Source organism: Octopus sinensis, linkage group LG3 (genome assembly GCF_006345805.1).
Source record: "Octopus sinensis linkage group LG3, ASM634580v1, whole genome shotgun sequence".
In the NCBI taxonomy this organism is placed as follows: domain Eukaryota; kingdom Metazoa; phylum Mollusca; class Cephalopoda; order Octopoda; family Octopodidae; genus Octopus; species Octopus sinensis.
Window position 1 is genome coordinate 8,171,860 of NC_042999.1, and position 14,959 is coordinate 8,186,818.

General features: G+C 38.0%; 1 protein-coding gene across 2 annotated transcripts in view; it reads left to right on the plus strand.

Moving 5' to 3' along the window:
- LOC115209404 (follistatin-related protein 5-like) overlaps window positions 1–14,959 on the plus strand; it is a 409,770-nt gene that overhangs the window by 317,604 nt on the left and 77,207 nt on the right. For both annotated transcript variants that reach the window (XM_029777801.2, XM_036500843.1), the window contains one exon: window positions 8,782–8,985. In XM_029777801.2, the coding sequence (XP_029633661.1) occupies window positions 8,782–8,985 (204 nt within the window). The remainder of the gene's footprint in view (window positions 1–8,781; window positions 8,986–14,959) is intronic.

Sequence of the window (14,959 nt, forward strand, 5' to 3'; positions counted from 1 at the left end):
CCCAAGATGCCACGCAGTGGGACTGAACCCAGAACCATGTGGTTGGTTAGCAATCTACTTACCACACAGCCACTCCTGCACCTATATATAACATTTCTTAGCAAAGACATGTGGCTTAGTGGTGAGGGTGTTCAGCCTCAGGCTGTAAGTTTGGAAGTTCGATTCCTAGCAGTGCATTGTATCTTTGAGCAAAACACTTCATTTCACGTTTCTCCAGTCCACTCAGCTGGCGAAAATGAATTATATTTATATTTCAAAGGCCAGCCTTGTTCCATTCTGTGTCTCGTTACACATACCTGTGGAGTGCCCAGCTACCTGCACATTAATGCACATTAATGCCGTGAGCAGGTTGACCCATTGATCAACTGAAACCCTCATCAGTGTATCCAGCAGTGTACCACTCATAACATTTCTTGCTGAGCACATTTTACTTATCTTTACAAGATTAGGCCACATTATTCTACTTCACAGCCCAGTCAGACCTGGTTTTATTTTCGGACAATGTTCTCATCCTTTTTATCATCATCATTTAACGTCCGCTTTCCATGCTAGCATGGGTTGGACGATTTGACTGAGGTCTGGCAAACCAGACTCCAATCTGATCTGGCAGAGTTTCTACAGCTGGCTGCCCTTCCTAATGCCAACCACTGTGTGAGAGTGTAGTAGGTGCTTTTATGTGCCAGTTTGGTGGTGCTGGCAATGGCCACACCCAAATGGTGCTTTTTACGTGCCACCTGCACAGGAGCCAGTCCAGTGGCACTGGCGACGACCTCGCTCGAATGTTTCACATGCCACTAGCACAAGTGCTAGGACGGCGACACGGTCTTTTTCTTCATGATTATTAATACACACTTTACACATTTGATAGGGATTTAGATGGGATATCAATCTGCACTAGAATCCTGCTGGGTTTGTTGTAGATCCACTTGATTTAGAGTTTAGATTAAACATAACCAAATGAAATTTACCATTGTAAGACTAATTCAGGTTGAATTCGTTGGAAGTTGTAATTATTGAGTTCATGAAATTGTCAGCTGTGTAGTCTTCCTTTCTCTTTCAAGCTCTTTGAAATAAAGAGTCCGTCATCTCTGTACAGTTTTGCAATTGAAGCCTTTAAAAGTTCTCCCATTCATTTACAAAGAACAAGTTTCCCAGCTTTCATAATTTGCCCCTTGTGAGAAAGCTGCCCATAGGGTCCAAAATATATTACCAAAGACCTGTTGGGGCAAGTGAAATCGAAATCGGAATCGAAATTGAACCAATCCTATGACTGGCACCCGGCAGATGCCAGGACCCCTGGACTGGTGGTACCTAAAAAGCACTATCCGAATCGTAGCCGATGCCAGCGCCGCCTCGACTGGCTTCTGTGCCGGTGGCACGTAAATTGCACCAGTCCGACCGTGGCTGTTGCCAGCCTCGCCTGGCACCTGTGCAGGTGGCACGTAAAAAGCACCCACTACACTCACAGAGTGGTTGGCGTTAGGAAGGGCATCCAGCTGTAGAAACACTGCCAGATAAGACTGGAGCCTGGTGCAGCCTTCTGGCTTCCCAGACCCCGGTCGAACTGTCCAACCCATGCTAGCATGGAGAACGGACGTTAAACGATGATGATGATGATGATGTATGTATGTATGTGTGTGTGTGTGTACTCCTGATGATAATCCATCTCAGAATGAATACATGAATGTTCTGTTGCATATTTTGACTACTTTTCCTTTCATGTCTTCCACCAATCCTGTGTATGTGTGTATACATATATACCCCTCCCCACATACACACACAAATATCTAATTATATAGGTGTATCTATGTACGTATGTATATCTATGTATATCTATGTGCCTAGCTATCAATCCATACATAGAAACATATATGATATATATATATATATAATATATATATATATATATATATATATATAATATATGTATATATATATATATATATGTATATATATATATATATGTATATATATTATATATATATAATATATATGTGTGTGTTATGTGTGTTGTTGTGTGTGTGTATGTGTATGTATATATATATATATATATATATGTATATGTATATAATTATATATATATATATATACATATATATATATATATATATATATATATATATTATATATATATATAATATATATATATATATAATATATATATGTACTCAGTAGGAGTAGGCAAGATATAAAGAAGAAAGAAATTAGAAGTTATTTTAATTTGATTTCTATTTTAGCATTATATTCTGAGCTTTGATTTTTTTTTCAAAAACTGAAAGAAGGGGAAAAAAAAACAATTTCAAAATATATTTGAATTAGCAACATAAAAGTGAAAACACAAAAATGCTAATATTTCTCTCTGTCTTTAACAAAATTTTTGGTAATTTTGTAAATTAATCTTTTGCTGAAATATTGATTGTAGTTCTTTCGTTATTTCAATTGAATTCAGTGGGTGTTTTTTTGAAAGAAAATAACAGTCTGCCTGACCCAGTTTTTGTTTCCACTTAGTAACATTTCATTCAAATTCTAGGAGTGTGTTTTTGATGAGAAAGTATGATTTTCATTATTCCAAGTTCGTTTGTGCTCTTGTTCTAGATACGTGACGTTATTAAAACCTGGTAGCAAGACTCAAAACCGATTCGTCAGATTGCAAAGTTTGAATTGCAAATTAGCACAACGTTGTTCATGTGAGAAACTGAGATATTGACCAATCAGTCGCCACACTGCATGTGATAGATCATTCTAGATCCTTCTAGAATGTCTCAGTTCAAGAGTTATAAATAGGCTGGTTTTCAGTGCCAGTTTTGCAGAGTCAGAGATGTCCAGGTGGAATGTCATCTTAGATCTTGCCAGCTAATTTCCACAGAGACTGACCAATGTCTTTTTACACATCTCACATCTTGCTTCAATATGTGGAAATCCACCGTCCAGCTCCACACACTCTCTTGCCATCAATTATAATCATTTTAATGACTCCTGCTCAACCTTAGTTTGTTGTTTTAGTTGGCCGATATAAATATAATTGTAAAAAGCACCATCCGTTCGTGGCCGTTGCCAGCCTCGCATGGCCCCCGTGCCGGTGACACGTAAAAAGCACCATCCGATCGTGGCCGTTTGCCAGACTCGTCTGGCACCTGTGCCGGTGGCACGTTAAAAGCACCCACTACACTCATGGAGTGGTTGGCGTTAGGAAGGGCATCCAGCCGTAGAAACATTGCCAGATCAAACTGGGCCTGATGCAGCCTTCTGGCTTCCCAGACCCCAGTTGAACCGTCCAACCCATGCGAGCATGGAAAGCGGACGTTAAACGATAATGATGATGATGATGATTTTCCTTTGTCTTGTCAAGGTTAAGCTAACAGCTTCTGCAATCAAGTATTCATGGCTGCTAAAGAATTATTCTTTCAATTGTGTTGGATTGTGGAAACTTCCTAATTAATTACAAATCAGAAAATTACTTGTGTGATGAAGCAAAAGTTATTATCAAATGTTTGATCAAAAATCAATGGAAATTGTAATTGTGATACCTGTGCCGGTGGCACGTAAAAGAACAATCCAAACGTGGCTGTTGCCAGCGCTGCCTTAACTGGCCTCCATGCCGGTGGCACGTAAAAAGCACCAATCCGACCGTGGCCGCTGCCAGCCTCCCCTGGCACCTGTGCCAGTGGCATGTAAAAAGCACCCACTACACTCTTTGAGTGGTTGGTGTTAGGAAGGGCATCCAGCTGTAGAAACACTGCCAGATCAGACTGAACCCTGGTGCAGCCTTCTGCCTTCCCAGACCCCGGTTGAACCGTCCAACCCATGCTAGCATGGAAAACGGACGTTAAACGATGATGATGATGAGGAGGATGTGGCTATAGCTGATTGTGTCGACCCCAGTGAGTGTCTGATACTTTATTTTCTCAACCCCAAAAACGATGAAAGGCAAAGTGAACCTGAAGAACAGGGAGAAATGTTGGGAACCATTTTGTCCAGCGTACAAATGATTCTGGTGACTCTCACTGCCTGACTCTGAAATGTGGAGTCTTCAGTCAATTTTGACATTTTAAATCTCTGAACTGGTTGAGTCAAAAGAACTATGCATCTTTCACATTTACTGAAGCTTCGTTATGAAGTTAAAAATATATCAAAAACGAAGTTGCCAGTGCCGCCTTGGCTGGCTTCCGTGCCGGTGGCACGTTAAAAGCTCCAACCGATCGTGGCCGATGCCAGATCCCCCTGGCACCTGTGCAGATGGCACGTAAAAAGCACCCACTACACTTGCGGAGTGGTTGGCGTTAGGAAGGGCATCCAGCTGTAGAAACTCTGCCTGATCAGACTGGAGCCTGGTGCAGCCCCTGACTTCCCAGACCCCGGTCGAACCGTCCAACCTGTGCCAGCGTGGAAAATGGACGTTAAACGATGATGATGAATTTAATTTCTGGCCATTTAGAATTTTTTTTTTTAAATCTAATTTTTCCAGATTTCACCGAATCAATATATTTCGAAGTTTATTATTCCCGATATTTCTAAAAACTGAAACCAAGACAGAGAAGTGTTTAATTTCTTTATCGTCAGAGAAGTTTTATCTTTTAAATTAGAGATGATAAAATAGGGAACTGGAACGTTTTCAGTATCTAATGCCATTGTTTTTATATTCTTCTGAGTTTAAAATTCTTCTGATGCTTGCTTTGAGTTTTTTAACCTGAGTACCGTATATATTCTGGTGTCAATTAAAACCACTTTACCATTCTGCTAAAAACTTGTGATCGTGTACCAATGTGGGAAATCAATATTCATTTAATATTGTGTGTACTTTGAACATAAAAAACAGTAAATTGAAGAATATGTATTTGAGATATTGGTTATCTTTTGAAATCAAAATCAATATATTTTATGCTTCATTATTGTCAATATTTTTAAAGACAGGTATGGTAAATTGGGGAAAAAAAGGTAGTCGAGTGTTTAGTTTCATCTTCTGACTTAGATATAGAAGAGCAGGGAACCAAAAGCATAAAATATTAAACTAGTGGATTGGAGAGTATGAAATCTCATAAACATCTAAGATAATGTTTGTTTTTTTAGAAAAAGGCTTGATAAGTAATTGAACAAACATGCCCTAGTAGAAATCAATAAAGGTAGATGGAAATACAAAAACTTATTTCACTTAGAGATCCACTCAGAAATGGTAGTCAAAGAATTAACACCAAAATATAAACATGGGATAAAGTCTTCTACTCTATAAAATAAATTAATCTTTAGCAAGGTTCTAAGGGTTAAAATCCATTTTTGTTTGAAAGTAAAAAGTACAAAAAGACCCTTTCGATTGATATTAAGTTAAATGTTATTAAAAGCCACACCATAAAAGTTTTAAAGCATTATAAAAATAATTTAGATGATCAGGTTAGAGATCACCATGCATGGTTCTAATGGCTTTTTTCTAGCCATAGTTGGTAAAGTAAATAGTTAGAATTACTGGAAAGGAAATAAGAAAATAAACCCAATTCTTTGACAATACACACACACACACACATATGTATCATCATCATCATCATCGTCGTTTAACGTCCGTTCTCCATGCTAGCATGGGTTGGACGGTTCGACCGGGGTTCTGGGAAGCCAGAAGGCTGCACCAGGCTCCAGTCTAATTTGGCAATGTTTCTACAGCTGGATGCCCTTCCTAACGCCAACCACTCCGTGAGTGTAGTGGGTGCTTTTTACGTGCCACCTGCACATGTATATATATATATACATACATATATGTGTGTGTGTGTGTGTGTATGTTTGTGTGTCTGTTTTTGTCCCCCACCATCACCTGACAACTGATGCTGGTACGTTTACATCCCCATAACATAGCGGTTTGGCAAAAGAGACTGATAGAATAAGTCCTAGGCTTACAAAGGATGAGTCCTGGGGTCGATATGTTCGACTAAATGTGGCGCTCCAGCATGGCCACAGTCAAATGACTGAAACAAATAAGAAAAAATTTTTAAATAGTGGTCCTGTACTGTGTGAAGTGCAGTACTGTATAATCCTTTCAACTCTATGCACAAGGACTGAAATTTTGAGGGAGGGGGCCAATCGATTAGATCGACCCCAGTACACAACTGGCACTTAATTTATCGACCCTGAAAGAATCAAAGGCAAAGTCGACTTCGGTGGAATTAGAACTCAGAACGTAGCAGCAGACGAAATACCTATTTCTTTACTACCCACAAGGGGCTAAACACAGAGGGGACAAACAAGGACAGACAACCGGATTAAGTCGATTACATCGACCCCAGTGCATAACTGGTACTTATTTAATCGACCCCGAAAGGATGAAAGGCAAAGTCGACCTCGGCGGAATTTGAACTCAGAATGTAGCGACAGACAAAATATCGCTGAGCATTTCGCCCGGCGTGCTAACATTTCTGCCAGCTCGCCGCCTTCCAGTTCTTAAATATTTGATAAAGATTTTTTGCACATTATTCTAAGTGTGAGATTGCTGAGTCTTCTTGAAATGAAGTAGAGAATATCACCGATATAATCTGAACATTTATATACAAATTATTGGCAGGTGTTTATATGTGTGTGTACATGTGAGTGAGAGTCATTCATCACAAGAATGTTATGCACATATTCAGCAAACATGTTGTCTATAAAGAATGGTAAATATATGTGCAAGTGTTTTCTGAACAATGTTAGGAAAAGGAAATACAAAAGATATAAGAAGGAAAATAAATTGCCAAAACAGAAGGCGTAAAAATCAAAGAAAAGGCGAAAATAATTATGGAAAAGGATATAAAGCACTGACAGGTGATTATTTATGGGTCAGAGATGTGTTGAACTGGTTACCCGCTTGCATGGAAGATCACATTTAATTCATTCGTGTTCAGAAATAACTTAAATGTGTGTCTATCTGTGCCGGTAACGGGTGTGCGAGAGCAAGTCCAAGTTACTGATGTGATTTGTGTATAGCAGATATTATGTAAATATCAGGATTAAACAGTCTCAGTGCACCCATGCATGTATGCACAATTTGAGCAGAGAAGAGGTTGATGCTTTACTTTGAAGTTTCAACAATGCAGCCCTCATTGCACTGTTAATTAATTTAGCTACCTAAGTCTCATGTATAGCTGCTAGGGTTCGTTTTAATGGAGGAGCAACATGTATGCAAAATAGACATGGGATAATAGAGGATTTTGTGACATAAAAATATTATATATATATATGTATATATATGTATATATATATGTATATATACATGTATGTATATATATGTATATATATGTATATATATGTATGTATATATATGTACGTATATATTATATATATATATGTAGATATATGTATGTATGTATATATATATATGTATGTAGATATATGTGTGTATATATATATATATATATATTATATATATATATATATGTATATATATATATATATATATATATATATATATATACACATATACATATACATATACATATATATATATATAATATATATACATATACATATATATATACATATACATATATATATACATATATATATATATAATATATATACATATGTATATATATATATGTATATATATATATGTATATATATATATGACTGGCTCCTGTGCTGGTGGCATGTAAAATGCACCATTCGAGCATGGTCATTGGTAGTGTCGCTGGCTGGCCCTCATGCCGGTGGTACGTAAAAAGCACCCACTACACTCTTGGAGTGGTTGGCATTAGGAAGGATATCCAGCTGTAGAAGCCTTGCCAAATCAGAGCCTGGTATAGTCTTCTGGGTTGCCAGCCCTCAGTCAGACCGTCCATATTGAAGAATCAGAAGGTCCTGTCAAAATGGGTTCGGGTTAGGCTTAGGGTTAGGGTCAAGCTTAGGGTTCACCATCCAGGACAAAGGCTGGATGCTAATAAGAGTGTCTATTGTACATAATATCGTGCGCTGCCAGCTCCTATCAAATCATCTAACCCATACCAGCTTGGAAAAAAGGACGTTAAATGATGATTATGATCACATGGGGATATATAAACACATATGTATATGCTGCATATGGGTACAATCAAAAACATACACACACACATACACACACACACACACATCCATGGTGTTTATCTCTGGTTTCTGTAAAGCTGAACATCTTCTTTATATATAAAAGTGAAGTTGTGTGTCTGTCTCCTATGATTTAGATTCCTAACTACTCCCACATTTTGCAGTGCAGTTTAACCAAAACCGGGTATCTTATAGTCGTGATTCATATCGAGCCCTTCTGGGTATTAGCGCACGTCTACGATGAGTCTACGATTTAAAAAAAAAATTACCATCATTTTTTTCCTTTTAATACATTTTTTTCGCTATTATATAAGGGAAGTAACTCTCTAAAAATGTCTACGATGAGTCAACGATTTAAAAAAAAATTTACCATAATTTTTTTACCATTTTTAATGCATTTTTTGCTATTTTTTGGCTATAACTCTCTAAAAATGCTTATATAGATATTTCCCTTACAAACCCGAGCAACGCCGGGCGATACTGCTAGTATGACATAAATTTCCTCTAAAATGGAACATAAGTCTGACAGTGTAGACTTATTCCATCCCCAGAAGAAGAAAATGGAGCAAAACAAGACTTTTCAATGAATCAGTCGTCAATTTAATTAGGTTAATTATCTGAAGAAAACAATGTCATGTTTTGATGCTAATTTTCAGAGCTTATTTTTGTCTTTAATTATTCATACTAAAAATATAATTTCATATTAAACATAATTTTTCTATTTTCTTGTTTCATTCTGTTTTCCAGTTAAACAATATCTCGCCACTCTGATGTTTAGTTACTATGACGACAGCCTTGATAACTTTTTACAAGAATCTGAACTTTTGCACATTGAAGAGAAGGAACAATTTAAGAACCTCTCTGCCAAATGTAGTCTCCTGAACATGTTACCCTTTGAAGATACCGACCATGATAATAAGATTTCCTTCAAAGAATTCATTTCAGCATTTAGTAAGTATAGCCTTTTTTTTTCCCAGCTTGTCTTGTATTTTTATTGTATTTTCCCGTCCATATTTGTCTGTTTTTGTGTTACTTACAATGTTTTATAAGATGCTCCGTCTATAACCTACGTTTTCACGTCTAGCAGGAGATCGGCTTGTTTTATCAATGATACCTTTTGGCGAAAAGGTTATGTTTTACAACTTCCAGTAACCTTTCTTTAGAAACCTGTTACGAAATATTTCTGACGGAATTAGATGTAAGAAACTACAATGAAAATATGCTTGTGTGTGAGTGTATGTATGTTGGCACTTGTCTGTACGTGTGTGTGTGTGTGTGTGTGTGTGTGTGTGTGTGTGCGTGTGACTGTATGGGTGTGTGTGTGTGACTGTATTGGTGTAAATAAATACCAGAATGGTGGCTGCTATAGATATATATTTAATTTAAAAGCAGCAGAAATGTAACAAAATCTGTTACTCGGAGTTTCACGTTCCTGTTCGTCGGACAGTTTTGTTAAAATAGTTTTGTTAAAATATATACTATATATATATATGTGTGTGTATAATCAAAATAAGCAACAGGGATATCCAAGGTAGTGTAGTACAATCGTTTCATGCTACTTCATTTTATTAAACAATGTAAGATTTACATCAGTTTTAAAATGTAGTGCACTCTTCAGCCACATATAGAATTTTCTAATTAAATAGACAATGTACATTTTTATACTTATTTCATTTGCCAACATTACAAAGAGGGTAGATATATAGACAGAGAGGTTAATTTCATCATTAAGAACATGGCAGTAGAAGGTTCTTCCCCATGGGCAGAATTTTTATCACTGAGTTCACTTTGTTATTTAGATTTATCGATGGGGAGGGTTTTTTAAAAATTTGGTTCAATGGAGACAAACAAGAATTCTTTCTATTTATAGATCGAGGAAGGGGTAGTACAAATGTCAAAGTTATAAATCCAACCCCATTATGAGGAAATATATATATATATAGGCGCAGGAGTGGCTGTGTGGTAAGTAGGTTGCTAACCAACCACATGGTTCCGGGTTCAGTCCCACTGCATGGCATCTTGGGCAAGTGTCTTCTGCTATAGCCCCGGGCTGACCAATGCCTTGTGAGTGGATTTGGTAGACGGAAACTGAAAGAAGCCTGTCGTATATATGTATATATATGTATATGTATGTGTGTGTGTGTGTTTGTGTGTCTGTGTTTGTCCCCCTAGCATTGCTTGACAACTGATGCTGGTGTGTTTATGTCCCCGTTACTTAGCAGTTTGGCAAAAGAGACCGATAGAATAAGTACTGGGCTTACAATAGAATAAGTCCCTGGGTCGAGTTGCTCGATTAAAGGCGGTGCTCCACCATGGCCGCAGTCAAAATGACTGAAACAAGTAAAAGAGTATAAAAGAGTATATGTATATACTCACTCACTCACACACACACACTCACACATTCACTCACACAAAACCCCTGCTAAATTCTCAGACGAATCTGTCCCAGAGGGGTCACAGCTTCTTCCTTAATTCCAAATGCCTCTAAAAGTTTAAATTATTCTGTGGTGAAGCTAATGAATGAATTTCAATCTAGCCTAATTAAGAGTCATTCCATTAGCCTTGAGGAGGCTGTTCCCATGTAAGTTCTCATGTTGAGTGAGAGTGGAGGCAAGCCAAAGGACATTTTCAGGCAATGCCTTCTCTTGTAGGTGTTAGGGTTGGCCAAAACCTCTCTCCACTGCCAGAGTCTCATTGTAACAAGAAGCTGCTGCTTTGAAACATCTTTGGAAATCCTCTCACTGACCACCCTGTATAAGGCTATTAAACACTACAGGTGGTCGGCAGGATGCTGTGCTGATGTACGACAGCCTCTCATTCCAGTTGGTGTTGATGTTGATGTTGGGTGAAGCATTCTTCTGTAGTGAGAGAAGTCTGAAACGTGGTCCTTTGCTATTCATAAGACCTGCAGAAGAGAAAGCAGGTCAACCCCCGACACCGAGTGCATCGACAGATGGATGAATGTGCATCCAGGCTCAGCAGTTGTGTAGGAAGTTGGGTACAAGAAACAGGAAGAAAGTGTGAGAGAAAGTTAGAGTGAAAGAGTACATCAGGGGTTGCCACCACCCCCTGCTGAAGCCTCATGGAGCTTTAGGTTCTTTTCGCTCAATAAACACACAAAACGCCCGATCTGGGAATCGAAACTGTGATCCTCCGACTGCGAGTCCACTGCCCTAACCATTGGGTCATTGCGCTTCCGCTTTTGGTTGCTGTTGGGGACATAAGAACGTGTGCCTAAACCAAGCATTATCTGTAGGAAATTTACTACGGCAAGTTTGGTTTCTTTAGTAACACTGAAAGCTTTAAGTATAAATCAGGGCTTTTCTAAATCTTCTAGGGTGTGTCCATTCATTGTCTAAAGCATTGTCTCTGTCTAAGTCAACCTAGGCTGAGGGTAATTTCTTACCGAACCTATCTAATGTAAATTACAATCAAATACTTCCATTGCCATTTCTAAGGAACCTTCTTGGTTTGTTTATTTGAACTGGGTCAAACCCATATCAAACAACAGGAACGTTTTATCAACTTAATCTGACGGTCCCATGAAAGGGAAGAATGTTACTGTTATTTAGCCCTAGGTAACACCGTTTCCTGTTGGACTTGACACATTTTCTGTGTCCTTGTGTTTTCAAAGTGGAGACAAGCACCTCCACCCAGCAAAACCAGCTTCCAGAGACTAGTTTCAGAGTCATTGCTCCTCATCAGTCTGGAGTAGCATGGCTTGATAGCTGTCGATGCCTTTGAAAACATATATATTTTAAGTGAAATACTTTCACTGGTTTTTGAAAATAGAGATAATACATTTCTAAATCTCTCAGAGAGATTTATGCAGTAGCATAAACAGTAGCATTCTTCCCTTTCATGGGACCGTCACATTAAGTTGACAACATACCATCACTTTATTGTGCTGCTACTGCATAAATCTCTCTGAGAGATTTAGAAATGTATTATTTCTATTTTCATCTCTATCCCTGTTGTTAATTTTGGTAAACTCTTTAGCAAAATTAAATGCCCCAGATAGGAACGCTTTCAGTATACATAAATAAAAGTCCACTATATTGAACTGGATGAATGTTGTTGCTCTGCTTCTAAAGTAATTTGAGTTAATTCATGAAATTACTTCATTTGCACTGCGCCATAACCCCTTTAAAAGTTTTGTGTGATATTATGGGTCGTTGTTGACTTATGACTGATCGACTTTACGATGATTGGCTTTCCAGAAGTTTATGATTTAAGTATATATGAGTATGCCTAGACATGCAACTACAGGTATGAGAATACATATATAAAACAGAATCTACACAAATACACAAACACGCACCAAAAGATACCCTGTTGATGTTGTTGAAATTCCAATGAAGAAGCCTTGCATCTAGGTTAGAAACCAGCTCCCCCTCTTTCTCTACTGAGAAGAGATCTTGAGATAAAACTGAATAATTGTATATATACATATATAAAGATGGAGATGGATTTGCTTCAAGCCTATAAAGCATGTAATCAAGCAATCGTCAAGGAGATATTGTTCTTTCATCTCTATTTTTCTATGAATAAATAATTATTTCTCTTTCTCTCTCTCATACATATGCACTCTTTCTTTCAGTTTCTCTCTCAGTCCCTCTCTCTCAGTCTCTCTCTCTCTCTCTCTCTCTCAAACACACACACACACACTCTGTCTCTTTCAGTCTCTCTCTCTCAGTCTCTCATTCTCTCACACACACACACACACTCTCTCTCTCGCTCTCTATCTCTCTCACTCTCAATCTCTTTCCCTCTCCCTCTTTCTCCCCTCTCTCTCTTTCTCCCCTCTCCCTCTCACCCCCACCTCCTTCCTCCAACCACCACACGTATCCCTTTTCCACTCCTTCCACCCCACTTGCACTCCATTCCTTTATTTGCGTGTATCATTCTCTAACGAACTTTAAACGATGAAATAAATTCTCCTGAAGTGGTTGTTCACTCGTAATAACATTTTGAAATGTTTCTTCCCCAAAGTCTTTGGATAATTGGAAGAAGTTAATATCGTTAATGTCAGTTTTGAAACATTGCAAGTAATAACCGAGGAATAAAACATGGAAAATAGGGAATTTGTTTTCAGAAGAGTTCATTTCTGAAGTGAAAACATTAGGAACACAAAAGCATTTATTTAGTACTAAGCGAAATTGAACCAATTCCTAAGGGAAGTGGACAAATATTAACAAGAAAATTACTATTTTAAAACCTCACAACAACCGATATTCAGCAACAGTACTTTGGAGTAAAGATTGTTTGCCAACATAACATGGCAGTTCCTGGTTTAGGACGAATGTTGCAGTAATTTAGCCCCAGGAGACATTGTCACCAGCTGGCTATACAACACAATCTGTATCCTTCTATTTTCGAACAAGGGAATCTAGCACACCCCACTCAGCTCAAAACAATATCTGTGTATCGCAATTCCTGGGTTATTTCCTTCATCAGCATAGAATAATTGTTTGGCTAGGGGTGGTGCTGCCAAATTCCTGTTCGAAATGTATAGTTTTCATAGTGACAACTAGTCACTGATCTATAAATTAGAAAATTACTATTTGTAAATCTCACAACGAGCGATATTCGGCAACAGTACTTCGGAGTAAAGATTGTTTGCCAACATAACATGGCAGTCCTGGTTTAGGACGAATGTTGCTGTAATTTAGCCCCAGGAGACATTGTCACCAGCTGGCTATACGACATGATCTGTGTCCTTATATTTTTGAACAGGGGAATCTAGCACCCCTACTCAGCTCAAAAATATAAGGACACAGATTGTGCCGTATAACCAGCTGGAGACGATGTCTCCTAGGGCTGCAACTGAAAACTGAGAGGTGGTGCTATCAAAGAGATCCAAAATTAGTTCGTCATTAAACAGGAAGATATATGGATTAAAGATTGTTTGCCAACACAACATGGCAGTCCTGGTTTAGGATGAATGTTGCTGTAATTTAGCCCCAGGAGACATTGTCTCCAGCTGGCTATACGACACAATCTGTGTCCTTATATTTTCGAACAAGGGAATCTAGCACCCCCACTCAGCTCAAAACAATATCTGTGTATCACGATTTCCAGATTATTTCCCTTCATCTGCACAGAATAATTGTTCAGGTAGAGGTGGTGTTCAAAATATATAGTTTTCAAAGTGACAACTAGTCACTGATCTATAAATTAGAAAATTACGATTTTTAAATCACACACCAAGAGATATTCAGCAACAGTACTTTGAAGTAAAGATTATTTGCCAACATAACATGGCAGTCCTGGTTTAGGATGAATGTTACTGTAATTTAGCCCCAGGAGACATCACCTCCAGCTGGCTATATTACATCGTCTCCTGGGGCTAAATTACAGCAACATTCATCCTAAACCAGGACTGCCATGTTATGTTGGCAAACAACCTTTACTTCAAATATTAATAGTTAAGTTTTTAGCTTCTTGCATCCTACATCAAAAACACATCTTAGCTTTTATCTTGTACATCTTGCTTTAAAAGAGAGGTAGATTTAAAATGTTACCTTGTTTAACACCAGTCTGTGATCAGACTGAACTTTATCCCTCTACCAACACACCTAGTGTTGGAGACTCTTACAGAATATCAGCAGTTCTACCCTTCCTCTTGTGACTAAAAAATTAAACAAAAAGAAGCCCAGATATTATGTGTAACTACTTTGTAAAGATTCTTTGTTTGTAATGAGGGGTCCAATAGCTTTTGAAGAATGGACTGCAAAAGGACAGATTCCTCAGTGGTGGTGTATGCTCTTATAATTAAACTGGTTATGAGGGAGAGCAAAAGTAAAGGTACAATAATGTTGTAGGATAAAAGTCAGATGGATAAATTCTTTAAAATGTTTCAGCCCGAAAGCTGTGGCCATGCTGGGGCACCACCATTGACTGTGCAACACCAGTATGTGAAACC